This window comes from Cibotium barometz, chromosome 42 (assembly GCF_041138505.1).
Source record: "Cibotium barometz isolate CiBa-2024 chromosome 42, ASM4113850v1, whole genome shotgun sequence".
Taxonomy (NCBI): domain Eukaryota; kingdom Viridiplantae; phylum Streptophyta; class Polypodiopsida; order Cyatheales; family Cibotiaceae; genus Cibotium; species Cibotium barometz.
In genome coordinates, this window is record NC_141087.1 from 46,594,244 (window position 1) to 46,622,071 (window position 27,828).

General features: G+C 48.2%; 1 protein-coding gene and 1 pseudogene across 2 annotated transcripts; one reads left to right on the forward strand and one right to left on the reverse strand.

Annotated features, from left to right (window-relative positions):
- Window positions 1–1,912: 1,912 nt before the first annotated feature.
- LOC147614548 (calmodulin-binding protein 60 D-like) lies at window positions 1,913–27,828 on the reverse strand. Of its 2 annotated transcripts, XM_086781103.1 has the most exons (8): window positions 27,609–27,828; window positions 27,452–27,515; window positions 27,281–27,324; window positions 3,433–3,923; window positions 3,047–3,210; window positions 2,804–2,923; window positions 2,647–2,716; window positions 1,913–2,563 (listed from the first exon to the last, which is right to left on the reverse strand). In XM_086781103.1, exons 1-8 carry the CDS (start codon window positions 27,635–27,637, stop codon window positions 2,283–2,285), a joined length of 1,263 nt encoding a protein of 420 aa, XP_086637229.1. In that variant the 5' UTR covers window positions 27,638–27,828; the 3' UTR covers window positions 1,913–2,282. The 2 variants fall into 2 exon arrangements, with proteins under 2 accessions (XP_086637229.1, XP_086637230.1); XM_086781104.1 differs by lacking the exons at window positions 27,281–27,324; window positions 27,452–27,515; window positions 27,609–27,828 and adding an exon at window positions 22,867–22,990.
- Window positions 4,072–9,237, forward strand: LOC147614549 (uncharacterized; annotated as a pseudogene).

Here is a 27,828-nt window from a genome sequence, read left to right on the forward strand (position 1 = left end):
AGAAGAGGTCCAAGGGAGTACGAGATGAATTTAAAATTTTATTTGGAGCAAAGGTAAATAACTTTAAAATCAGCCTTAAAATTCAATTTGGTTTGGATATGAAAGTAAATAGTGCTTTTCTTGCACATAATATAAAATGCAATTTGGTTTGGATATGAAAGTAAATAGTGCTTTCCTTGCACATATAATAAAATGCAAACCATCATATTCAACAATTACCTAGTATTGGCTCCCTTGTAGAAGAAGAAGATGCCATTGCCATCATCCTATTGAAGAGCATGCCAAGTCAAGAAGACTCTCATAGCCCCATAGAAGAAGATGTCATTTCCATCCTATTGAAGAGCATGCCAAGTGAAGAGTTTGAGCCAACCTTGAAGAATCTTCTCGACCCAAAGCTTGAAGGCATAGAAGCTAAACTCACGAAGAATCAAAGCCAAAATTTCACCTATAATGGGAGAACAACCATTCTTCCCACAAAGGACTATGAGCAAGAGGCAGGCCAAGATGAAGTGTCACCAGAATACTTCCTAGGAAGGGAGTCAACCTAGGAAGGAAGTCAAGACTCAGATACTCTCTTTTTAAAGAATGCTAAGAGGGCATGATTCTCACCTTTACTTGTAACCCTATTCCCACCTATAGTGTAAAGTCCCAAGTCAAAGTCAACATTACAGCCTAAGAGGCAAACTAAGATGGACCACTCTAGCAAATGATAAGAATGTAGACGACGCACATGTACGAATTGTGGTCATCATCCTCGGTGGTCGATAGAAGTGTTGCTAAAGTTATGAGAAATCACTCTAGTAGATATTAAACAGTAATATAAACCTAAAAAGGTGCTCACCGAGCATGGTAGATTCCCAAGAAGAAAGCGCCAACTTCAAGTGGGCATGTGATGTGCACAAAAGTCTTCAATCATTGAATAGACCTCAAATCAAGGGAGATAATTAGGACATGTTTAGGTGAGGATTGAGCTAAGACATGGACTAACGATGATATACCTCAACCTATTTAAAGGCCCCTCATCTAATGAAATCGTGTGTGTTTGGATCAAACTCTCTAGCATTATCATTATCTTGTCATTAGTACTACTTACTTTTCCTCTACTTTGATTATGCCAAAATGTTGAGCCTAATCCATTACTATCCACCCTAATCACTCCCATTGCTAATTGCAAGTACACGTACATGCACACACACACACACACACTCTCCTCGCACATGCACACACACACACACACGAACTCAACAAAGGGAAAGGCCAATCAAGCGATGGTTCAAAGAAATAACAAAACAAGCTGGGGGGGCAAATTAGCAATTGAGAAGTGTATATACATGAAAGCTAAGAATGGCATCCTCAAAGAGGTGGAATAAACACAAGATTCAATCCCAAGGCAACAAATCCAAATGATGGCAAGTATAGAGCTCGATTGTAGGAGGATGATTAAGGATGATCCATACACTTGATGCTGTAGTGCTTAAGGTTCTTGATTTAGTATCAATAATGCCCACAACTGCTTCGTGCCCTGTCTCTCTTACCCTTCATGAAGGGTGCAGCTGAGTCGTCCCTTGATACCCAAGTAAAGTAGATAATACTAGCAAATGACCAGCAGCTCTGCTCGCTTCTTGAAGGTTCCTTCTCTCCCCAGAGGGAGAGACCTATGCCAATGGCATACTCTTTCTTCCTTTCCCGGACCTACAACGTGTAAGACATGGGAATAGTGAAAATGAAAAATAGATATACTAATTCTGCATATGATATGCCCCATAGAATTCGATGGGGAGGGTCCCAAGATCGAAATGTGAGGCATGTATTCATACAAGTGCAATCCTGAGAATTAATGCAAACCTGAAAATCAATTCTTTGAAGTTTTCAAGACAACCCAAAGACGAGATGGGGAGCTACACTCAAATCATCAGGACAATATTTGGAGACTCTATTTATCATTGTATCTAAACCACCTTTAGCATGGTACCTTCAAATCTAATACATATATTTGAGCCGTCCGCAAAGTTCCTCTTTACAGAGCACATGGTCTACACATCCTCCTCTGTTGAACACCCAAGCAGAAGATCAAATTCATACAAAGCTTTTGAGCCTGGATCTAGAGTAGAAGTCCTTGGATCTAGAGTAAAAGACTTGCAACCAGCAGGCTCTAGCCCACAAGTCAAACAGAAAAAGCAGATGCACGCGAGTCTTTTGGTATTTATGTTGCCATGTGCAACTTATTTCAAGTTCATCCATGGCACATGCCCTCCATATCCCCCATTTTCAGATGACATCAGTTATAACGGCCTTCCAACATTTCCTTCCTGCTCAACCAACATTTTCTCCAGCATGAGCTCAAAGTCCATGGCATCATTATGATGCTGACGTTGACGATACTCAGCTCCTGCAATTTTCATGGAGATTGTGCAGCGAAATACCATGCTGATCTTCAGCCAGCGGGAGGCAGCAGACTTGGAACAAACATGGCCTTGTCCTACCTCTTGCATAGATGCAAACCCCGGGCCATTGTTATCCATATGGCCCCCAGTCAATCCCATGAAAACGTGATTAGATTGACCTGCACACCAGATAGAAGAATGATCAAATCAAATTCACATGTCATGATTAGAAGCTCTGGGAATTTTGAGGATTGGTTTTAACCTGGAAAATAGTCCGCTGATTGAACAAGTTTATTGCAGTTGTGGTGGGCATTCCAGCTCCCCTCAGCACCCTAAAAACAGTGATAATCTCAAAGACTTAGAGTTCATTACCTACAAAGCACAGCTAGAGCCTAGTATGTATACACCTCAGACCCTACCATCTCAAAACCGTGCAGCAAGTTGGTGTTCCACGAGTTTAGATGTTCATTCACTTCACACTCGTTTGCGTGTCTCACAGTGGCATCATACTGTTTTTGTGGCATAGATGGACCCAACACCTGAGGTTGATGAGAAAGATTAAGGTCTTCACATACATCTCCCCCACCCACCACCTTGGCAAGAGAAGGATCGTTACATCTCGCCGTCCACCATGACAAGAGAAAAAATTACACCTCACTTACCTGATGTCTTAACCTGTCAGGCATTGTCACAAGCCTTTCGCAAAACTGTTGGACTGTGTATATTCCATTGTCGTTCAGCCTCTTGTGGTATTGCCCACCTTTGCCAATGTACTCCAGGCGCCATACTTCATCTTGAGGTCTGGGTGGATGGTGCTTTTTATATGCTGAAAAAGGACAGATTTCACAACCTTGCCACTATATCTTTGAGTTGTTGATTTTTTTAAATTAATTTTATTTATTTATTTATTTATTTTTTCCTTAACGACGAGGAAATCTCCAGCCCATAAGGATGGGCAAGTTAGATCTCTGGGATTATGCCTGTAAAGCCCCTACAATTTTAAATTATAATGCATGCACATATATATATATAGAATATGGGACTATACCTAGGCCTCTACTATCTTTCACAGTAAAAGCCCGTGTCTTGGCTTCACGAATGTGAGCTTCCCCCGACTCATCTGCAGCAACTTTGACGCCAATTCGGAACTTTTTGGATCTAGTCCAGCTTGAGTTGTCTGTAAAGATAATGTTTCCCACAGTGCCCACCCCTTCTTTCAAAGTAACATTCAGGTCTCCTAAAAGAAGCCGTCTCTTTCCTTCCCTCTCTCTCTGCACATACCTGCCAAACTCCTCCGCACTCCAGTCTTCCTCCTCCGGAATGTCAAAGTCTCCCATTAAAGCAACAACATCCAATTTCACTGCAGATTCCGGACCTGTGTTAACAACCTTGCCATCTCCATCTAATAACTGCACACCAAGTTTCTGGCCACACTGTTCCTCCATCTTGACGTCTGCAAAAAGATCAGACGGTGGGTTTACCGTGAACTGCAGACACAACTCTCTTCTAGGAGGCCTAGATATTTGGCTTGGAGGTGCTCTGCAATGAACATGCAAGACCGAGTGTTAGAATAAATCTGAAAATATCGATATAATAACTCACTTATTTTTTGGATTGTTTATCATATTACAACTAAATTAATAAACACAATTGTTTATCATAGTACGTGCCCCAGGGGGCTTGTCGGATGCAGTGAACAGTACTATTGGGGTGAAGCAGGGCTGCCCGCTTTCACCCACGCTCTTTGGGCTATACATTGATGAGGCTCTTTGGGCTATACATTGATGAGGTCTCAGACTATGTGGATAGATTGGGTGGCCTAGGGGCGAGCCTAGCTGGGGTGTTGATACCCATCCTACTATATGCAGATGACATTGTGCTTATCTCAGACACTCCTGAGGGACTACAGAGACACTTGGATGCATTGCAGTCTTTTTGTGTGGACAAAGATCTCAAAGTGAACCTTGGTAAAACCAAGGTTATGACATTTAATACCACACAAGCATGGGTGACTAGAACACAGACGCAGAGGAGAGCCAGTTGAGTATGTCAGATCCTATGTGTACCTGGGGGTGACCTTCAGAGGGCCGCGGTTTTCTAAGAGGGAGGCAGCAGAGGCTAGACTAGCACGAGGATTTGCAGCTTTGGGGGCACTTGAGAGACAGTGTGCAGACATACAATTTTAGGAGCCACGCACGAAACTATAGCTATTTGACACTCTGGTTACATCGACACTTCTCTATGGAGCGGAGATATGGGGGCCTAGTCTTTTCCATAGGAGGAGGGATCCATTGGCAGGACAGGATGGACCAGAGAGAGACTATTACGATGGATGGCAGCATATGGAGAGGCCGTTAGTGATGATGATTGCACGCATGATTCGGAGCAAGTCATCTATACCACATGAGATCATTAGGGCAGAGATGGGGGTTGCCCCAGTGGTTACTGAGGCTTTGCTCCGTGCAGTTACTTTTCTCCATAGAATATGGGAGCTCCCTCAGCAGAAATACCCTCGCCTAGCACTCAAAACAGCTTGCAGATGAGGGAGACACCCAGTGTTGGTATGCCCAGATGCGCACATGGCTGGCCTTGCATGGCATGAGTATTGATGCACTCCCGCCTTTTGCTTACAGCCCGGACTGCCCGTTCTTAGATCTCAGCCATTCAGAGCTGAATCGGGTGATCAGGATGGACATTGTGAGACTAGATACAGAGAGGACATGGGTCAGCCTGCTGGGCACGAAAATGGCACACTACCATAGTCATTTTCTACACCTCTCTTCGGACGGGTTTATTATACGCCATGCTTACATGGACACACACCTCTCACATGGTATTCGGAGTGCTATTGGACAGATTCACACCTCTTCACACCGGTTGAGGATAGAGACAGGTCGATATGAGGATATATCACTAGAGGACCGCATATGCCACTTTGCCATCAGGAGGTGGAGTCGGAGGAACACTATATATGTCGTTGTACTGTCTACTATGAGATCCGAGGGAGGTACCACTGCCTGTTCCGTGAAGGCTTTGGACCTTTGCATCGGATCATAGACTTTGAGGACCAAAGGTGCTTAGGGCTCTTCATACTTGAGCTTAGACGCCACAGAGAGCCTATTGAGGAACAGGAGGGCAGTGGGACTAGAGCTGCCTAGACAGAGAGCCCTCACAGATTTTTTCAGAGCTAGCACTGTAACCCCACCAGCCTCTACTCCCCCATCTACAGGCCTACCTGGCAGACCACCCTCCAGAGGAGTCACCCTGGACAGACCCATTGCCATCTATAGAGCGAGACGCCCACGACCATGAGGATTGCGTCCACGACTCCCTCACCATCGGCAGATTCAAGCCATCATTGCCCACCATCGGAGGAGTTTACCGCGACAATTCAACAGTTTAGCTTTCAGCTCTTAGCTCTCTTAGTGTGTTACTATTTTCATTCTTTCTTTCAGATTTGTTATGATAAGACATCATCATCATTAGTTGTACCTTGTTTTGGTCTAATGGGCCATTTCGGCCTTTAGGAGACGTTAATATATCTTTCTTTCTCTCTTTCTCTTATCCACCTTGTCCCAAAAGGAGGGGACGAGACCAATATTAGCAATGGAGGCCCATAACTTTGCTTGGATCTGCTTACAAAATCTTAGCGAAGGCAATAAGTATGAGACTTCAGCCTGTGCTTCAAGGAAGAAGTATTTTTTATAATATCTTCTCATTTTGGGAAGTTGTGGAGTGGGCTAAATCTACGCAACAAATCCTTGCCATTCTCTTACTGGACTTGGAAAAAGCTTATGACAGAGTATTTTTTATAATATCTTCTCATTTTGGGAAGTTGTGGAGTGGGCTAAATCTACGCAACAAATCCTTGCCATTCTCTTACTGGACTTGGAAAAAGCTTATGACAGAGTGGATAGGGACTTCTTGGAAGGCACGCTGGCACGCACGGGTTTCCTCCATGAGTGGATCAGAGGGGTCTCTTGCATGTATACGGAGGCCCATAGCACAGTTTTGGCTTGCAGGGAGCATGGTGAGCGCTTTCAGATCTCCCGTTCTGTGAGGCAAGGATGCCCCTTAGCTCCACTACTTTACCTAATAGTAGCAGAGGCTATGAGTAGGTTTCTTAGGCTTACCCCAGGGGTTTCGGGGCTCAAGCTACCTCTTCGCACAAAGGAAGAGTTACTCGAATCAAAGTTAGCTGATGATATTGCTATGTTTTTGGAGGCCTCACAAGCATGTCTCTGTAACACGCCGAAGCTCTGGGAGTCTTCTTTCAGCCCTAAACACCACTGGAAACATGCTGATGCAAAACGCGTAAATGAGGAGAGAGTAAAGAGAGAGATATGCTGGAAATTCAGTATATTAATATGGTACAAAAAGGTACTCCTAATCTACAGCCCTTGGCTGCCTTCTTGGAAAAGGTGAACATCACCAAAATCTGTCCCTAACTGGGACCCCTAAGGACCCAACTCCTAATGAGTTGAATGAATAGAATAAGGAGCCTAAATGCCTATTTATAGGCCTTCATCAAGACTTGGCAAACTGGCCGACTACTGGTCGGCCAATCCACAGCTCATAAAATCATTTAACGCCTGCTCGACTGGACTACCCATACTCCATGTGGTGCCTGCAGCAGCTGACAGTCTCGTGTAGTACAGCCGCTGCGCCAATCACGTATACCCGTCAGATCATCTGCAGCCGACTGCCATCTATCTCCAAGTCCATACTGCCATAAGTGCTCTGTGCTCCATCCTAGCTCTATCTGGTTCATACTCTTTATCTGGCTGCCTCTTCTGGACCAGTATCTGAGAATGTCCATGGCATCTTTCATGCACGTGACAGTCTCTGTGCTTTCTGCACTGCCTAGGAGACGTCTTGTTGGCAGCAATCACCACCATCAATTGGCACAAATCAGCAGGGTTTAGGGTTAAAGACTCTCCACAGGCAGATTGGGGGGTTCGGATGTGGGGTTTACTTGGATTGAGAGAGGATGCACTACCAGAAACCTTGGTAGTGAGGTTGGCATTGATGTATCGTCTGCACGACCGTTCGCTCATGTAACTATTTGACCCTCCTAGCTCTTTTCACATGATAAAACTCGTGCCCGAACACTAGACAGATGGAAGAAGGCATGGGGACATTGAGACTGGCGGTGGGTGCCCGCGGGACTAGGGCCTTTGACACACTTGTTGATACCATCAATGCATATTAAAACATTTAAACATGGCCACAACCTTAATACATATCCATCATCACTTTGCATAAAACATAAAAGCTGGACAAAACATCCACAAACGCTAATAATGGAGCTTGCACGTGTGACACCGCATAGAGGCCGGAATGGGCCGACCCCCCCCCTTGGAGTATTTTATTACCCAAGGAGAATAATATCATGTACAAGCTTTGAGCGTCTTACTCTCCCCACGGGAGATGCTGGATTATCCATATACAAATACCATAACACAGCTCGACACGAGGCAACCAAGCCAGAACATAGGCTGTAGAAATGCCGAGCCAACAACATAATCCATATACCTCCGTGTGGGTATTGATTCTTCCCCAAAAACCACGGGTCTTCATGCAATAGAGCTGGTACAGCAAGTACAACTCTCCATTCAGCCGGTACAGAAGATACAATGGCTGGTACAGCCGGTATAGTGGCTGGTACAATAGGTACAGTGGCTGGTATAGCAAGTATAGCAAGTACAAATGCTGGTACAGTGGGTCCTTCCATAAACTTTATCTCTAACAATATCCCAACTGGTAGACATTCTGTCTTAGGATCTTTGCCAACTCTTGGTATCTGCATTTTAGGAGTAATGACGCGAACAGAATTTCCATCGGAGTCGGGCCAAAAATAGCAACTCTCCTAAATTTTAGGAGTATGGTCCTTTGTATTCTAGGATAATCTCCCATTCCCAAAGCTTGTACTTTCCAAATATTTAGACGTCTTGGAATCCACCAAACCTCTTTCATACTGGAAAATGTCGAGGCTGGTAACATCCTCCCCAACTTCTTAAAAGTTGTCCGCAACTTTAAGCTTCAAGCCATATATTCAAGATATAATCATGTCCCATTAAGTGGGCGAGACGAGACAGTCTCAAAAATCCAATATATCTAAAGAATCCATGTCCCAAAGAACTAGGTGAGACTAAATAAGTCTCCATAATAGCAATATCATGTCCCAAAATAAATGGGCGAGACAAATCACTCCCATAAGTCCAGATATCATAATCCATGTCCCAAGTAACTGGGTGAGACAAAATAAGTCTCCTGCCAATAAGGCATTGGTCCACATGACCCTTGGCATAGACATAAGTCCCGTGCCAACCAGGCGTCATGTCCACTTTACCACTTGCACTCCGTGTTGGTACTTTGACCACACACCTTGGATGAGAGATGGGCTCAAGTAACAAGATAAAACAATCACTCGTAGGCATAGATAACCTGGTGTTCCATAAGCATTTCTGCTGCACATAGTTTATAGGCATTTCGGCCACCAACTCACTCTACCCTCTTAAGGCCCATGTTCCCTTCCATCTGCTCTCTATTGTTCCACCCATACGAGGTAGAAACAATCTTCAAGAGAGCACGTAAGACAAGAGAACACTACACACGGTATGTTGTGCTTGACACTACCCTCTGAAGTGCCCATGTTTCCTTCCATCTACTCTCTATTGTTCCACCCACACATGGTAAAAACAATCTTCAAGAGAGCACGTAGGACAAGAGAACACTACACAAGGTATGTGAACCATGAGTTTCATAAGTCCAATGCATCACAAATAAAGGGAGCCATAAAGAATAATCCATAAACCTGAGCATGGACCCAAATCCCTAGAAAAGAAGTCCAAGAATCCAGACAAGGAGAAAGATCGCTCTCCGCTCGCTGAAGCTCCCGCCTCCACCCTGCTCTGCGCACCTTCGCTCCCCCCCCCTCCTTGCGCCTTTTTTCCTTCCGCCCCCCGCTTGCTCCCCTCTGCTCGCCGCTGCGCCCCCCCCCTCCTTCCTCGCCGCTGCGCCGCCCCCCCCTCCTTCCTCGCCGCTGCGCCCCCCCCCTCTTCGCCAGTTCGCCCCCCTCCCCTCTTCGCCATTTCGCCATCCACCCCCGCTGCCGCCTGTTCGCCATCCCCCCCCGCTGCCGCCTGTTCCCCCCCGCTGCCGCCTGTTCGCCATCCCCCCCGCTGCCGCCTGTTCGCCATCCCCCCCCCCCCCCCGCTGCCGCCTGTTCGCCCCCCCGCCTCTTCGCCTCCTCACGCCCGTCTCCATTCAGCAGCGCCCCGCCCCCCTCCTTCTCGCGTTGTCGCCGCCCCCCCCCCTCTGGGCCTCTCCTCCCCCTTTTTTCGCCGCCCCCCCCCTCCCTCCTCTGTCGTGCTGCTTTTCACCCCTTGGGGGTTTTTTGTTTTTTTTCCCTCTTCGTCATCCGTCCTTCCGCCTCTTGGTGTGCAGCCCGCTTCTTGCAGGTTTTCCACTTTCGCCTCGCCTTCGCTTGAGCTTCAGACTCTGATGGAGACTCCTCCCGCCTCGCCTCAGAGGGACTCTTCCGCAGCCCCCTCGCCCGCCCCCGAGGTCATCCCCATCAGGCTTTCTCTTTCGCCGGAAGAGGAAGCGAGCCTCACCGCAGAGGTGGAACGCCTTCAGGCTCACTCCACCATCTACCGTATAGTCGGCACTCGCCCCAGCAGAGGGGAGATCAGGGATCTACTTCAGGCTCGCCTTCTTGCAGATGTGGGCAAGATCCTTGATGTACAGCTCTTGGGCCGGGGACATTATCAGATTGAGTTCGAGGCCGCCCAGAGCGTTGCCAAGGTCCTTGCCATGAGTCCTCTGGATATCAGGGGTGCTCGGGCTTTCTTCAGGCCTTGGCAGCATGGATTTGACCCAGCTGCGGCGGAGCAGGGAGAGCGCCTCTTCCATATTACAGTTTGTTTCCCTGGTCTCCGCCGGGAGTATCTTCCGCTCCTCTCCAGGCTCGGAGCATTGGTGGGCTCGGTTCTTGAGACGGGCCCCTCAGCAGCTTCAGTGGTGGCCAGAGCAGCTGGGCTACCTTCGGTCAGAGTGTTGGTATCTGACATCTCCGCCCTTCCTAAGGTCATTTAGCTACCTAGGATAGGGGGGGGGTGGATAGATCAGAGAGTGGAGTTCTCGGGGCTCCCGAACCAGTGCTTCATTTGCAGGCAGGTCGGTCATTTGGCCAAGGCCTGCCCTCGCAGGAGACCTCGGCCCTCACCACAGCAGCAGGCCACGGATGGCCCGCCCACAGATTCGGCTCGGCAGGCTGCCTCAGGGACACCTGCTCAGGCCACAGAGACCTCGGAGTGGCAGCCTGGACAGGGGCGCCGTCGAGGGAGACAGCCACAGCAGCACGCCCAGGTACCGCTGCAGCAGCAGCCACAGTCTCAGCCTCACTGGGTTCCCGTGAGGAACAGATTTGCTCCCCTTCAGGAGGAGACCCCTGCAGCGACCGAGGACCAGGAGATGCCAGCTCCCCCTCCTTCACCTCCCCCACACCCATCCCCTCCCACCGCCTCGCTTCCACCATCGCCTCCTCCCGCCCCCGCTCCGGTCTCGGCAGCGGCTCCCTCTCCTCCTCCCTCGCCTCCCCCTCCTCCCCCTCCGCCCGCCTCGCCTTCCCGGGAGGTCCTGGCAGCTCCCTGGCGCTGACCTGCAGTCCGGAGGGCGCTGAGCACTGACCTCGCTCGAGCATCACAGAGGAGACCTATGCCGACTAGGGCCTCATGGATTTCATCTATCCGCAGTCGGCTGAGTCGCCTCGGCATTCGACAGCGCTCGGCGGCGTTTGATTATACCTTCACACGGCTTTTTGGTGCAGAGGGCCCCCATGAGCCAGCACCCATCCGAGTGCATGTAGTGATACCTCCGGCCCGCGGGGAGGAGGCACTAGACTCAGCGGTGGCCTTCTCGTTCCCTCTATGTGGACCTTGTGACCGGGAGTGGACTCTAGAGCTCGCTCTCAGCACGTTGAAGACTCAGGCAGTTGAGTTTTCTCACCACATGAGCGATTTGGAGGTTACAGATGTGCTAGGCCGACTTTGGGAGTTGGCTCATTTTGTCTTGGATCCCGAGGGTGTGGATACATCCGGGATTCGGCATTTGGTCGTGCGCATAGTTGCAGATTTGGCACGCGACCCAGGATATGTGAGTATTCACGAGGTTACTATGTCAGAGCAGGAGGCAGTCGCCATGGGTCACAGCCACTGGCGCCTGATCCGGGATTCTTGCAGTACACCGGGTGGGCAGACTCGCAGCCGTTCGGATGGGGACTACTCTCCATCCAAGCCGCTTGCGAAGGCCCGCCGTACGGCTGAGACAGCATCCACCTCAGTAGGACATCCATGAGGATCATCTCATGGAATGTACAGGGCCTTGGCGGAGCACACTTTATACGCTATCGAGGCTGCTTGAGGCAGGAGCTACAGAGATGCCTGGTTGGTGGCAGCATTGACATTCTGATGATGCAGGAGCACCACTTGGGTGAGAGCAGGATCCGGAGATATGGTTCGGTGATGCCTGGTAGATGGGACACTTTCTGGTCTGCAGGGTTTGGTCCTTTGGGTGGACAGGGAGGAGTATGCATGGTTATTGCAGATGCATGGCGGCAGGCCATTGTGGATCGAGGGATCATTGTGCCTGGTAGAGCACAGTATGTCATTCTGAGGATGCATGATGAGCTATTGGGTGTGCTCAACATCTATGCGCCCAATCATGCTAGTGCCAGAGCAGAGTTCTGGACTCAGGTTACAGATGCATTGCCAGAGGCCGCACATTGGTGTGTTGGGGGAGACTTCAACATGCTTGAGGACCCGGCAGATAGGGTGGGAGGCAGTCATGTTACAGTGCACGGCACGGAGCTTGCAGCTTGGGACCGGTTTTGTATGACACTGAGGATCACTGATGCATGGCAGCATGGGGCTTTCTCCCGGTCTCAGGACAGTCTTAGTTTCTCTCGGTCGGATCGCCGGCAGGGAGGGACTAATCTATCTCGGATTGATCGCTTTTATGTGGGCGATTGGTTGGGGGAGCGAGGGGGCTCCGTCGGCATTCTTGCTGGCACCTCATTTTCAGATCATGCGCCAGTTATACTGACTTTGGAGGAGGGGACACGGGAGCCCAGCTTGCAGTTGAGGATCCCAGAGAGGGTACTTGCAGACCCCAGTCTCGCTGAGGACATTGAGAGGATCTGGCATGATAGTCAGTGCTCTGACCAGGATGCAGCGGGCCAGTGTGCCCAGGGACTCATTGATCTTAGCTCTTTTCTACACGCTGCAGCTTTGACACGACTGGGAGAGATTCGCGAGCGGGAGCAATGGCTGAGACGCAGCCTTGCTTCGCTACAGCGCCTTCAGGAGCAGCAGCCTGCATGTGAGTGGGTAGCGTCCCAGCTGAGCCAGGCACGCCAGGAGGTTAGAGAGGCAGAGGAGCAGAGACATGAGTTTTACTATCGTCGTCAGGCCTCTCAGTGGACGCAGCTTGGTGATAGAGTGACTGGGGAGTTTTTTGAGATCACTGGACCCCGTCATGCGCGAGCAGGGGTTCGCCAGCTTGGTAGACCGGATGGATCGATAGCTACTGAGCTCGGGGAGATCAGAGCCATTGCCACTGCTTTTTATCGTGACTTACTTTCAGCGGAGCCAGCCACTGAGGATCGAGATGTATGCAGACAGACTGTGTGGGCCCATGTGCAGAGGAGGGTCACAGACCATATGCGCACAGTTCTAGGTGTGCCTCTGTCAGAGATTGAGCTTGCCGAGGCCTTGAGGGTCCTGCCGCGACATAGTTGCCCAGGGGAGGACGGACTGACGCCGGCCTTTTTTATGCGCTATTGGGACCTTTTGGGGCCAGGCCTCCGCAGGGGCTTTCAGCATGTTTTGGACACTGGGGTGATGCCGCAGAGCTTTTTAGAGGGCTTGATCTATCTTATCCCCAAGGGGGAGGGAGTATCGGATGACATTCGGCATTGGAGGCCTATTACGATCCTCAACACTGTATACAAGGTCTTGGCAAAGGCCTTGAGTTTGAGGATCCAGCCCTTCCTGGGGGAGTTGATTCATGCTACTCAGACAGGATTTGTCAAGGAGCGCAGTATCCTTGACAACATCTTTACTTTCTGGGAGGCGACGGCCCGAGCTAGGTTTCTTGGCGAGGACTTGGTCGTGATGCTTCTCGATTTTGAGAAGGCATACGATAGAGTTGATTGGGGATTCTTAGAGGGCACTATGCTACGCCTGGGCTTTGAGCCAGGATGGATCAGAGGGGTGGCAGCTTTGTATTCCACAGCTCGCAGCCAGGTGCTGATTGCAGGAGGTCGGGGGCCGAGTTTTGAGCTGACCAGATCAATCCGTCAGGGGTGTCCTCTCGCCCCTTTCCTTTTTCTCTTCTTTGCGGAGGCTATGAGTATGTATTTGACGGCAGAGGAGGTTGGTTTGAGAGGACTTCAGCTCCCAGTCCGGGGGGAGGATTTGCTTGATGCTGAGTTTGCAGACGACACGGGCTTATTTTTGCATGGCCAAGAGGCCAATCTTATACGGGCAGAGCAGTCGCTCCAGGTTTTTAGTGCAGCTTCGGGAGCATTGATCAATTGGCGCAAGACAGTGGCCTTTTGGATCAGTAGTGCTCCCACTCCGGCATGGAGTCCGGACCCCGGTTTTAGATGGATTCCTCCCGGCACAGCAGTGCGGTATTTGGGATGCCAGATTGGCCTCGATTTGTCACCTGAGCAGCAGATTGCCCCGCTTCTTCTGAGCATTCGGAAGAAGCTATTGTATTGGAGTACAGCTCGACTATCCTTGGCTGGGAGGGTGGTGGTGGCAAATCAGGTGCTGTTAGCGACTATGTGGTACATTACGTCTTGCTGGATTTTCTCGAGCTCTTGCATCAGCCAGGTACAGAGGCTGATCAGGAACTTTCTGTGGTCTGGGCGGGACGGTCAGCCAGCTCGGGCAAAGGTTGCATGGGCAGTTATTACACTTCCGCTGGCTCAGGGCGGTTTGGGCATTATAGATCCAGTCGATCAGAGCAGAGCCTTATTGGGGAAGCTTATTGTTCGGGGGTTGCTTCCAGGCGCTGAGCCTTGGAAAGAGCTCCTCTTGCAGCGACTGCAGGCCCGGGCGCCTCCTGCAGGGGGTACTTGGGCACCAGAGATTCGCTGGATATTCATAGAGATGAGGAGGACAGGCCTCAGTAGAGGATGGGAGGACAGATTTGCTTTGAGTATCCTGAGAGCTTGGGAGCTGCTGAGACCGGGGCTCTCTCAGCGGCCTCCGTCTTGTGTTGAGGAGCGGGCCAGGCAGCCGCTCATCTGGAGCCCAGCGGTTCGTACAGAGCAGGGTCATATGCTGGGTTCTCGGCCTCGTCTAGCCTGGGGACCTTTAGCGGCAGGCCCAGCTCGTAGTTTTGGAGACTGGCAGGCTTTCTGCAGTCTACCAGAGGAGACCCAGGTGGAGAGGCTGAGTCACTTCAGAGGGGGGTTGATTATGAGGGATGATATTCAGGAGGCACTTACAGAGGAGTGGTTCACACCTCTCGAGCCAGTGGCCCCACGGTGGATGGGTGCCTTCACTCAGTTGGAGATCCTGATTGCTGTCAGAGCTAGCACTGAGGATGGCAGATGCCTCTATTATGAGATTCAGGATGAGGGCCGACTCCAGAGAGTGGAGGTGGAGTCGCCTTTGGTTGCAGAGTGCACCTTTCAGAGGATTCGGGTAGTGGCTGCCGCTTCTCGGAAGTGGCATATTGACCCCGACCCTGCTGACGTGCTCCCGGATTGGCGTATATGGGCATATGCAGCGCGCCCCTTGGCCCGGCTACAGTGGGACCCCGGAGAGTACGAGTGGTATGATCCTTATGCATCCCTTGAGGCCACAGAGATCACATTTTTCCAGTATACTGTTCGGCTGGGACGGCATATTTTGACGGCGAGGAGGACGGTTTCTCCAGCGGCAGCGGGGCATTGGCGTTTGCAGGGACTATCACAGGAGTTCCTGGAGGATTTCTGGGCTCGGCTCTGGGCTAGTCGACAGGCCCACAGGATCTCGGCTTTTCAGTGGCTGGTCGCCCACAGGGGCTCAGCAGTTGGCACTTGGCTTGTTTACAGCGGTCTTCCGGCGGCCTGCGTCCGATGCGGCCACCCTATGGAGACACAGAGACATTGCCTTTGGGACTGCCCTCAGGCACAGCAGATTTGGCTGCGGATGCTGCGTATTCTAGCCCCCCTCTCTCCAGAGGGTTTGTTTACGTGGGGTGCCGCTGCTTGGTCGACTTCGTCAGGGCCTGCTATGGGCTATGAGATGGAGCAGGGCAGTCAGGCCATCAGATTTATTAGGGGCCAGCCTCGCCTGGTTCCGGCACCGGATTTCTCGTCCGCCAGCTGGACACAGGAGAGGGATTTACGATGGGAGCTCCTCAGCAGCCTCACCATCTGGTTCACCTGGAGGGCCCGGTGCTTCACGGCCTTTGAGGGGAGATTAGAGCCACCAGCAGAGACTGTTCGGGGGATTTGGCAGGAGTTGATCCACACCCTGCGAGGACAGTACGACCGCATCCGGGGAGACTCGGATGAGGCGATTTTACGGCGCCAGGCCTTTCATACCACTTGGCGCTGCGGCCCGTTCTACACCCTACACACGGGATCCCCCCGTTGGCACTACAGGCCACCTGTTTGGCTCTTTCCCCCCCCCATTGTATGATTTAGCCGCTCAGTCCTTTAGACTGATGCTTGTATTTTGCAGCACCTAGGGAGAGTCTCCCGGGCTGCCATGATGTATTCACTGCTCTTCTCTCTGTTAGGAGCAGGAGAGATCTCTTTTGTAGCCCTACGGGCGTTTTTTACATAACTAATGAAAGGATCTTTTCTCGGAAAAAAAAAGTCCAAGAATCCATAGACCTGTATACCATACCTCTTACCACATACTCCGTGCTAACCACACACCTTGGAGTAGAGGTGGACTTTTATCCATAAAAGTATCATATCCATGAGAGATCCAAATATTTCTTCTCTATAAACTGGGACAAATTCATCCATAGAAATTGCTTGTTAAGCCCAATATCTATATAAATCTTAAGAAATCTCCATAGATATAATCCATGCCAATAAAGAGAGCCATAAACAATGTTTCCCTGAAACCATCTCAAGGCAAACAATACCACCTTTCTTCTTGCATGGCTATGTAAGGGTTAGTGAACATCAAAAACACTTCATAGTAAATAGCCAAAGCACCAACTTTGCAAAAGTATACTTAGCTTTTCTTTGCCAGGTTGGTCATGAAGCCAAAAGAAATATCTTGTCACCATATCCTTAAGATATCCTGAGATATATCTCCATATAGCTTGCTTGTAAGCTTAATAATATAATCCACAATATCTATATGGAAAGAGTGCTAAACGTGTGCACATAAAGCCAACTCCACACTTCCAAGATAAAAATTTGTGAATTCATAAATCCTTAGATCAACAAGCTGTCTACTGCTCATGCTCTTGCTTCATAGGCTCTGAAGTGGCTAGCCATGCTTAATAGTGTAGTCCCCACTTGAGATCTTTTCTCTTCCTTATTGATAGAAGGAAGCCTCCACTTCCAAGAAAGCCTATGCTCTGATACCAATGAGACTCGCGGCAGGTGCCCGGGGAACTAGGGCCTTTGACACACTTGTTGATACCATCAATGCATATTAAAACATTTAAACATGGCCACAACCTTAACACATATCCATCATCACTTTGCATAAAACATAAAAGCTGGACAAAACATCCACAAATGCTGATAATGGAGCTTGCACGTGTGACACCGCATAGAGGCCGGAATGGGCCGACCCCCCCCTTGAAGTATTTCATTACCCAAGGAGAATAATATCATGTACAAGCTTTGAGGGCCTTACTCTCCCCACGGGAGATGCCGGATTATCCATATACAAATGCCATAACACAGCCCAACACGAGGCAACCAAGCTGGAACATAGGCTGGTACAGTAAGTACAACTCTCCATTTAGCCAGTACAACAAGTACAATGGCTGGTACAGTCGGTACAGTGGCTGGTACAACAGGTACAGTGGTTGGTACAATCGGTACAGTGGCTGGTACAGTAGGTACAACAAGTACAAATGCTGGTACAGCATGTACAGTGACTAGTACAGTAGGTACACTGGCTAGTACAACAAGTACAGAAGCTGGTACAACCGGTACAATGGGTGGTACAACAAGTACATAAGTTGGTATAGCCAATACAATGGGTGGTACAATAAGTATAGAAGCTGGTACAGCCGATACAAGGGCTGGTACAACAAGTACAATGGCTAGAAATCATAATAAATGAATACCCTTGCCTTCAGTATTTCTTCGCGATGGAAGCCTCCAAAACAGTCCCCAACAGCCGATATTCTTCATGGGCAGCCTTCAAGAGAGAGAGAAAGAGAGTAGCCATCATTAGGACAACCTGAAACGGTGGTAGAGGCTAGTGTGCAGCAAGAGAGCCTTCATTAATGAAGAGAGAGAGGACTCCAATTTATAGATTTGGGCCTCCCATGAGCTAAAATGGCAAGAGAAGGCTACAATGACGCAAGTGGAGAGCCACACAATAGCTGAAGTGACAAGTGTGAGGCCACTTGTTTCACTTTGATCCACTTTCTAACAAGTGTCAGGCCACTTGTCTCACTTTGGTCCACTTTCTTGCCACATGTCCCAATCTAAGAGATGGGTCCTTCCATAAACTTTATCTCTAAAAATATCCCAACTGGTAGACATTCTGTCATAGGCACTTTGCCAACTCTTGGTATCTGCTCATTTCCAGATGTAATGACGCGAATAGAATTTCCATCAGAGTCGGGCCAAAAATAGCAACTCTCCTAAATTTTAGGAGTGTGGTCCTTTATATTCTAGGATAATCCCTCATTCCAGCGTTCCATAGACGTTAATATATCTTTTCTTTTCTTTCTTTCTTTTCATCTCCATCAACATCATCAAGATCAAGGAGGCATCTTTATCAACATCGAAGGGTGATCATCCTCAAAGCAAGGTGCTCTTCAATGACACCATCACCAACTTGGTAGCGTTGGAGTTTTTCCGCCGCCACCCTTCTACAAGCATAAGAGGAACATGCACCAAGAATGAAGCGCTCTCTCCTCTCAACTCTCTCTCTCACACCATAGACACAAGAGAGCAAAGAGATAAGACTAAACTCAATTCGCACAAAGGGGGATTGTCTTGCATTATGAGAATGTTTTGATTTATACAACCAGCCCTTATTCACACTTGGGCGCCCAAAACTTAAAGAAAGATGAAATAAATGATTACAAGATGCATACTTCCCATATATGTAATCCTCAAGGCAACCTACTTTTATCTTCCTCACCGAGGATGATGAGCACTCTAGTGGTAGGCGACCTATAGCCAGTGCCCACACATGGACGGTCCACCAAGGGTGCCCACATGGACTATCCACCACAACAGCGTGACTGTGTGGCAGCCACAGTGAGTCAATGGAGGCGCCAAGCATTTGGATCATCAAGTGGAGACGCACCACCACAACTGACACAAGGAGGTGCATTGAAGGCTCCAACGGCACCGACTAACACTCCAATGATATCTCTAGAGATAGGAGATTTCACCAAAGGCTACGCTACCACCAAGGCATCCACCAAAGATAGGAGATGCCACCAACTCGACCTCAGGCATGTATGGCCCCTCGACCCATTTTGGAGGACATCCTTATCATGTATCCTTATCACCTTGGAGGACATCCTTTATGCTCATCCTTCATACCACTTGTACCCTGTGTTTTGTTATCAGCTTGAGCTGTGTCGTCCTCTTCACTGTGACCTCTGCTGAGTGTGCATAGTACAATGAAGGACGTGTATCAATGTTCTCTGAGTAGTGCAAGTGTTCTCATTCCTTCTGTAGTCTCGTCTCTTCTTGTGTTGTGTTCCACTACATAGTGTCTTCTGTGTTGCGCGGTGAGCATCGAGAACTCTGGACATACTATCCAGAGAAGAGCCACAGTACGGACTGACACTGCTTCATGTGCGGGACAATGCACACGTGATCAAGACCATGTACAGGACTTGTACACCTGACCTTAGACGCTTAGAATGGAACAAGTCCTTCTAAGGCTCAAAATGCTAGGAAGAAATCCTCTAACTACTAGCTTACAAAGTAAAAAGCCTTACACTGCACCTCTGGGTTCAATCCTCCCTCTTGCTTAAGCATAGTAATGGTATCCCAAGCCACTCTCGCCCTGGTGTGTATAGTGCCATCTAATCCTAACCAAAGGAAGTTCCGAATAATCTGACGAGGCTGACCAATGCATCCCTTATGAAAAACCCAGCACGACGTGACAAACCAAGGAGTCGCCAGTAGCACTTGGTTACCTACCAAGGCTCTAGAGGCCAATTCAAGCTTCCTGCTACTCCAATGCTGAAGTTTTCTTTTAATGCTCATGAGCACAGGAACAAATTGTTGTGCAAGTGAGATGTCAATGGCAACCCGACAACCAAGGTATCTCGCAGTGCATCCTCTCTCAATCCAAGTATACCCCACATCCAAACCCCAATCTATCTGCCGAGAGTCACTAATCCAGAATCCCACTGATTTGTGCTAATTGTTGGTGGCACCTACTAGCAAACAAAATCTCCAAGGCAATGGAAAACGCACAAAGGCATGCCTGTGAAGCCTCTAAAAACATGGCAATATCATCTGCTAACTCTAAGTCCAATAACTCTTCCTCTGTGCAAAGAGGCAGCCTAAGGCCCGAAACCCCTAGGGTAACCCTGAGAAACCTGTTCATAGCCTCCGCTATACTATAAGGTAAAGTAGTGGAGCTAAGGGGCATCTATGCCTCATGGAACGAGAGATCTAAAAGCACTCACCACGCCCCTTGCATGCCAAAACTGTGATGTAGCCTATGGGCCTCCCTATACATGCAAGAGACCCCTCTAATCCATTCCTGGGAGAAACCCATCCGTGCCATCGTGCCTTCCAAGAAGTCCCAATCCACTCTATCATAAGCGTTTTCAAAGTCTGGCAAGACAATGGCAAGGGGTTGTTGGCTAGATTTAGCCCACTCCGCAACTTCCTAGAATGAAAAGATGTTATCACAAATACTCATTCCTTGGAGGAAGCCATTCTGCGTATCATGAATAACTCTCTGAAGAACAAGCTAAAGCCTCATACTCACTACCTTCGTGTAAGCGGACCCAAGCAGAGTTATGGGCCTCCACTGTCCAATATTGATCTTGTTCCCACCTTTCGGAACAAGGTGGACAAGACCCTCCATGAGAAAGGGGGCATCATACCAAGTACACCACATCTCCTGCAAAGCAATAGTAACATCATCACCAATGTCATCCCAGAACTGTAAAAAGAAGGATGGAGAGAGACCATCATCCCCTGGGCATTTGCCTTTCAAGAGGACGTGCAAAGCATGTCTCAACTCATCCTTCGAAAAGGGGGCAACCAAAGAAGCGCACATATCATCTATATAATAAGACTGGGCATAAAAGTGGACCTCTACAGAGACCAAGGTCTGATAAAAATCTCCGACAATACTCCTCACCTTTGGATCAGTATGAAATTCTCCCTAAGAATCTCACAAGCATCTCAAGTCATCCCTATAAGAATAACAGTTTGTTGGCCCTCTAACATTGGACAAAAGATCTCGAATCCAAGGGAACTCAAGATGCTTCTCATGTTCCCTTTGAAGCGCAACCAACCTACATCTAATAGTTCGCTTCTTGTCTAGAGACTCTTCTTTCTTAGCCAAGGCAAAAAAATGTTAGTGCTGGCTAGTCCTCTCCAGGGCCAAGGCAAGCCTCTCCCGGGGGCTAGGATCATCACAAAGCCTCCAAATATCTGTAACCTCCATGGAGGTCTCTACGTCCTAATAGTGAGTGTGTGGGATGTGACAAGCACGGGGTACACTCTTTTACCTCCCAAGTTCCCTGATGCACAGGACAACCAGGCAGTGATTTGATTTGATAGTACTAGGAAAGATGGCAATAGAGCCTCCTCTGTTTAGGCACAGTCATCCACATAAAATCTATCCAACTGCACAAAGATGCATCCATCCCTGCTTCTACGGTTATGCCATGAGTAAGATAAAGCCTTAGGCCTCCTCTGGAAATCATCTTTTGTCCAACAATCCATGCCATAGAAGGACAATATAAATCTCTCCTAGGAGGGCTCTCTCCAAGGGGTGTTTTCTACCCTCACGGCCACCCTTTTTGTTCAATGGCTGCTCAACCATGTTGAAGTCTCCTCCAACAATCCAATGATCAGCCTGGGGTACAAGTTTGTGATGGTGCCCCAGTGGCCCACCCTCTCTCCCTATACATTAGGCGCATAGATATTCAAGATACCCAACTTCTATCCCTCTTACATAACCATAATCCACTATACTCTAGCAAGTATGACGACACCATGGCCAATAACATGAGGCAAAAGAGATACTGAGACTGAGATGCATCCCCACCTTTGGTCCCCTTATGCAAAGGACCAAAAAGTGTGTCCAGAAAGGACCTTACCAGTTTTACCACATTGAAACATATCCAATTTGTGCTCCTGCAGAAGCAACACATCCATAGGTCCACTTGTAATTGCAAGGTGGATAACAAGGCGCTTCCTACTGCGCATGGGAAGCCTCACTAGACCCTACACATTCCATGAGATAATCCTCATGGTAAGGAGGAGGTTTTGATTCCAGACCTAAGCAACCGCTTGGCCGGAGTCTAGACCTACCTCTCATAATGTTGTAGAAGGGGGTAATCCTTGGAGCAAAGTCCAATGTCAACATGTTGATTATCTCCTACACTCTGCAAAGTCTCTACATACGTGCACAATGCATGGGTACCTTGCAAGACATCGTGGCATATATCCTGTTGGACATTCTGCAAGGCCTCATAAGACCGCGACGTATCCTATGCATCCATACCAAGTGCATGTTTGAATAAGTCGGAGCTTGTATGTGTGTAAACGATGTGTGAACAGCCCCATAAAAGGTTGTAAGTGTGTAGTCACATGTGAACCACCTCTTAGGGGGTGGATAAGCAAGGTCAAATGGTTTGATACTGGGAAAAGCCTATATAACTAAAGGCTTGTATCTCATGGGCCATTTCGGCCCGTTAATATATCTTTCTTTCTCTCTCTCTCTCCATAGCCTGCTGGCTCTTCTCTAACTCTAGCTTACTCTCACACAAATTCGTATCAGAGCTTGGTCTTCACCCCAATCCATTTGCGCAACCTTGACCATCTTGGTGCCGACCTGCACGCTGCCTCTTCGTCAGCCCCAACTGAAATCTCCTCGTTCGAACTTTGGTGTATTCGCTCACCTTTTCACTTTTGCGTCCTGTCGCGCAAAAGTGAAAAGGTGGCCGTCGTGCTGCGCTCACCACCAAGTTCTCCGCCCGGGTCAAGGCATTAGGTCTTTAAGCCTTAGGCTTGAAGTCCCCATCAGACTTCGCCACGGTTCACAAAGCTCACCTCCGTCGTCGTCATCCAGCTACCCATCATCAGCCATCGGCACACAACCACCTCTGCGGCCTCCCTCGATTGCCTCTGTTGCAGCAGCGCTCCTCTACAGCTTCTGTGCGTCCAGCTTGCACTTTACGACAACGAATATATAGATATATATAGTGTTTTTTTTTTAATCAAGTGAAAAAGTCCAAATGGGCAAATTAATCTAATTGAAGCTCCTGCAACTACAAAAAAATTGGGGCATTTTTTATTTTCAACAAAATTGATAAAATTGGAAAAAAATCGAGGCTCCTGCACTATAAAAATTGGAGGTTTCTCTAAAAATCAAAGAAATTGACATAATTGAAGCCTACAATAGCCAGAAAAATTAGGGCTTTTGTAAAAAACAACCCTCTGGCTTTTGTAAAAAACAACCCTCTGTATCGACATTGAAGCCCCTACAACAACATTATGGCTCTCTGGTGCTGGGTTACTAGGTATGGTACTCGACAAACCAAGATGCCACTTCTCTTGATGAGGGGGGGCGTCTAGAGTATAATCTCTGGAGATGATGAATACCCAAGAGCCAACAAGCCAAAAAAGCAAAAGTTGTGGCAACAACGCAACTAGAGAGCTATTGCACTAATCGGTCCCAATTTGGTAGACACTCTCATTCATCACATGGACTAATACTAAAACGTGTTTTGCGTTTCGTGAAACCTTGAAACACTGTTTCGTGTTCTTAGTTTCAAGTCTCTCTCTCTCTCTCTCTCACGTGCGCATTACATACATACGTACACACACTTACATATATACATAAATACATACGTACATATATACATGGCATATGTCATGTGTGTATTCATATGTGTATGTATACAGTTATGTGTGTGCGTATGTATGTTGGGTGTATGTGTGTAGCCGTTTCAATCAAGCGTTTCAGTAAGCACTTGTCGAGGGGTGAAACATTTTGGCGTTTCCTGCCCCATTTCAAGGTGAAATGTATCACGGGGTGATTTTTCCGCCAAGCAAAATTTGGGACAAACTGGAGACTCTTTTCGGTAACAAAATCACTAATTGTAAGGTGAAGTTTTATGATTTGAAATTGCTAGATAATAAAGAATTAAGTGATCACTTTGCCAAGTTCTACTTACCAGTTCAACATCTCACTAGTCTTAAGTGTGAGCTTGATAATGAGAACAAGGTGGCAGTTCTCACCAAAAGTATGCAAGATGTTACCCGGTTTAGTCATACACATAGCTTCAAAGTCATTTGAAGATATGGTAGCCTTGTTCCTGGAAAAAGATAGAAGAAACAAGGAAAGTCAAGCAAGCAATAGTGTGAACTATGACAAAGCTTTTCTAGGAGAATAGAAGTGGAGGACCAACAAGAAGATTCAATGTAGGTACCACAAGAGAATGGGAAATAAGGAGGCCAAGTGCTTCAAAAAGTTGGAGAAAGAGCAAGAGAAATGCTATTCAAGATGAAGAGGAACCTATTGAAGAGGAGACGATATTTGCAGCAACGGCCCAAGTCTCCCTCGATGAGGTAGATGATGAGTGGGCATTCTAGCTGCCTTTATGTATGTGTGTGTCAATAAGGGTTCTCTGCCCCAGGAAGTCCCTCAAAAATCTGATTGTATCTTTGTTTGTGTGTGTTTTCCTTTCTTGTGGTAACAAAAGCCTTGATGCTATAAAAGGCTCCTTTTCTCAATTATCCCAGTTAGGAAGAAGGGGGTGATTGAAATCATGACCTTGCTACCTCAGTTACATTATGCGATTGGAGGACTATCATGACACGGGAGGTGTGCATGATGAGTTGACTCCAACACAATATGTGATGGGGTTAGAAGATAGTATCTTTCTTTCTTTTGCGTTCGGGTCACCTTCGATTCGAAGGGGAGATTGTTGGGATAAGTTGGAGCTTGTATGTGTGTAAACCATGTGTGAACAACCCCACAAAAGGCTGTTAGTGTGTGCATCTTGCATATTGTCCATCCCAAGCAAGGAGGACTCAACATAGTCATTCTGCCCTGATGAACATCCTTCTGCGAGGATAACTTTGCAAACTCATCACTCTAACCTAATACATCATCACCATGTACATTGCCTTTGGGAAGGGCCTCATCCTGTAACCCAACATTCCCACCTGGAGGGTGGCCATGAGAGACAACCCGCCACTCTTGGCGAAAGACTGGCCAAGGTGGAGTATTAGGCTGTCGGCTTGTTGGGGAGCGCGTTTGCGCCACCTTCTACGACCCACGTTAATCCCATGTAAAGTACTGTTCAGTTTGCATGACGTCTCCATACGTTGCTTCAAGGAACCATTTGGTCCCGAAAACAACACAAAATCTTTAAAGGGATCATTGTCACGAGCCAACAACATGACCTTAGGAATAGCATCAACCGAGGCATTACCTAGGCAACATAAGTAGGAAAAGCTAGGCTAATGGGCACCTATAGGTCCAACCCAAAGGCTGCCCCGATGGTCTCTAACAATGGCCAATAAGCATGAGAAAGTCCTCGGAATCTAAGAGTAATAGGATATTGGATCCTGTCTTCTTGTCTTCTTTGACAGGGTCAAAGTAGCTCGTGTAAGGTAGAAAAAAAATCTTCCTTTGGCCCCCAAGGAAAAGGATTGCCCTTGAGCACTTGTGAGGCTGCCTCCTCTGGGTCAAAGTCTACTTGGAAGGTAGAAAAAAAATCTTCCTTTGGCCCCCAAGGAAAAGGATTGCCCTTGAGCACTTGTGAGGCTGCCTCCTCTGGGTCAAAGTCTACTTGGAAGAATCTTCTCCCAAGTAGCCTTACATATTAAAATGAAGCGTGAAGTCGGAAGGCGATTTCGCCAACACTTGCTACGAGCCTGGGGTGAGAGCCAAAGATTTTTCCAATGAGCGTCGTCTTCGAGGGGATTGATTTTGGCGAAGAGGCCGCAGGCTCGTCTTGAGAGAAATGGATGGTTGGCCGGGGCCGGAGGGATTGATTAGCCATGGTGCTTATCAGAGGAAAAAAAAGGGCCGACTCGAACCCTGATTAAGAGTAATTCGTACTTAAGCGGCGGAGGAAAGGGCAGCAAAGAGGAGGGACGCGGAGGGGAAAGCACGAAGGGCCGGAGGAGAGGGCAACGAAGAGGACGGGTGCTGGCGCAGGCAACAATGTGGGAGAGGCAGGAGGAAGGGCTGGAAGGCGGAAATAACAGAGACGATCGGGGGTGGAGAGGAGTGTGCAGCCAAGGGGGGAAGGAGGAAGGTGAGGGGGGAAGGCGGGCAAGAGAGGGCAGAAGGCTGGAGAACAGGCGAAAACGCGGGCGGTGGAGAGCAGGAGAAATGCGCTCAGATGCAGGGAGGGGGTGCGCAGCGGTACCTGCATCATCTGAGGAATCATCTTCTTAATCATGTCTAATTACGCATGTGGAGGGGACACAAAGTTGAATACAAGGTCCACCAGGTAAACATGGACCTCAAACCATCACCAGGTAGACAAAGAAGCCTTGGGTGGGGGTGAAAGGGGTCAGGGAGCAGGGGGCAGGGGTCCAGGGGTGGTGTGCCCGTTGAGACTTCATCAGCCAAATCTCCTCCCAAGGCTGTTTCTTCTCAGAATGCAAAACACACAATAAAGTGCAATCATAGCACTCCCAAAACCCATTCACAAACAGGAGAAATTTTGGTATAAAAATAGATGCCAATGTCACATGTTATATAGGAAGCGATTGATCTTCTAGTTGCACAAACGAAGCATACACAACAGAGATTGAAAGAAATAACAAACTACAACACTACACTAGTCTGCCCCTCCCTCTCTTCTTTTGCCAAGTATTTGCTTTACTGATACGAGACTGCTGAAATAAGAAGGCTGAATTCTAGAAGCAATTGATTCTCTATGCTTTCCATTTATCACACAAGAAACAAAGAAAATCCATTCTGAAAGAGAGGTGTGATGAGTATCTGTGGATTGTGGCTGATGAGTGGTCTCTCTAGAAGTCATCGATTCCTTTCAAAGCTGCTTCACCTTGAGGAGGAAGGATGCTCAAGCAAGAGGGAGGGGGGGGCTGAGAGAGAGAAAGAGAACTGTTCAATCCCTGGTCAAGGCTACCCAACAGTAAGCCTACATTAGACAAAGGGAGCGTTTGTGTCCCCTGTTGCTACCACTGCATAAATGTGACAGACGTTGCAAGTGAATAAATGTGACAGACGTTGCAAGCCCTGAATTTCTTCGAGCTCTTACTCTTGAGCTCCTACAGGGCTATACAAAAACGAAAGCTTCCCTCTCTGAAAATATGTAAACCATGACACAGCATGCCATATTTTCTTGACTGAATATAAACCGTATTGCTAATAAGTAAGGATTGGAGGTCTTAATTCATACTTTTCTAGTATTTAATGCTCTCAGGTTGGAGGTAGTATTAAACCATATTTTCTCATTTGAATGGTAAATTATCTCACCTAATTGTCAGCTTGGAAAGTGCAAGCTCCATCTCCTCTCGAAACTGTCAAGGTGCAGGCAGGCAGGTTGGATCGACATGATAAGCAAAGTGAGGGGCGTGCGTGCGTGCGTGCGTGTGTGTTTACTAAAAAAAGAGTGAGTGTCTGTGTGTGAGAGAGAGAGAGCCCTACCACTTTCCGAATGCTGGCTTCTACCTCACTGACGATGGAATCTCGGATCGCTTTTACGATGGCACTACACACACGAGACAACAACAAGGGCTCTTAATTCCATTCCCCTGATGAACATGACAACAATTTTGAATTGAAAAATAAGAGAAAATCAGACCTTGAGAAGGGGGGAGGTCGGGGGTCCATTTGGAGGTTCCTGAGCAACGCTGATCACGGCAGAAGCAAAATGAAGGAGGCGTGCAGCAGAGAGAGAGAGAGAGAGAGAGAGAGGCGCTAGAGGAGCGTGCAGCAGAGAGAGCAAAATGATTCTTCCGAAAAACGGTCTCTCACTGTACCACTGTGGCGGGGGCGTAGCTTACACACGGCATCAACGCGGG

Excerpts from the sequence above, each read along its gene's own strand:
- LOC147614548 (XM_086781103.1), bottom strand. The coding sequence starts at position 27,637 with ATGGACCCCCGACCTCCCCCCTTCTCAAG. Across the intron at positions 2,924-3,046 it reads CTGACAGGTTAAGACATCAG|GTGTTGGGTCCATCTATGCC; the intron begins GTAAGTGAGGTG and ends CATCAACCTCAG. Across the intron at positions 2,717-2,803 it reads TGCTGCACGGTTTTGAGATG|GGTGCTGAGGGGAGCTGGAA; the intron begins GTAGGGTCTGAG and ends CACTGTTTTTAG.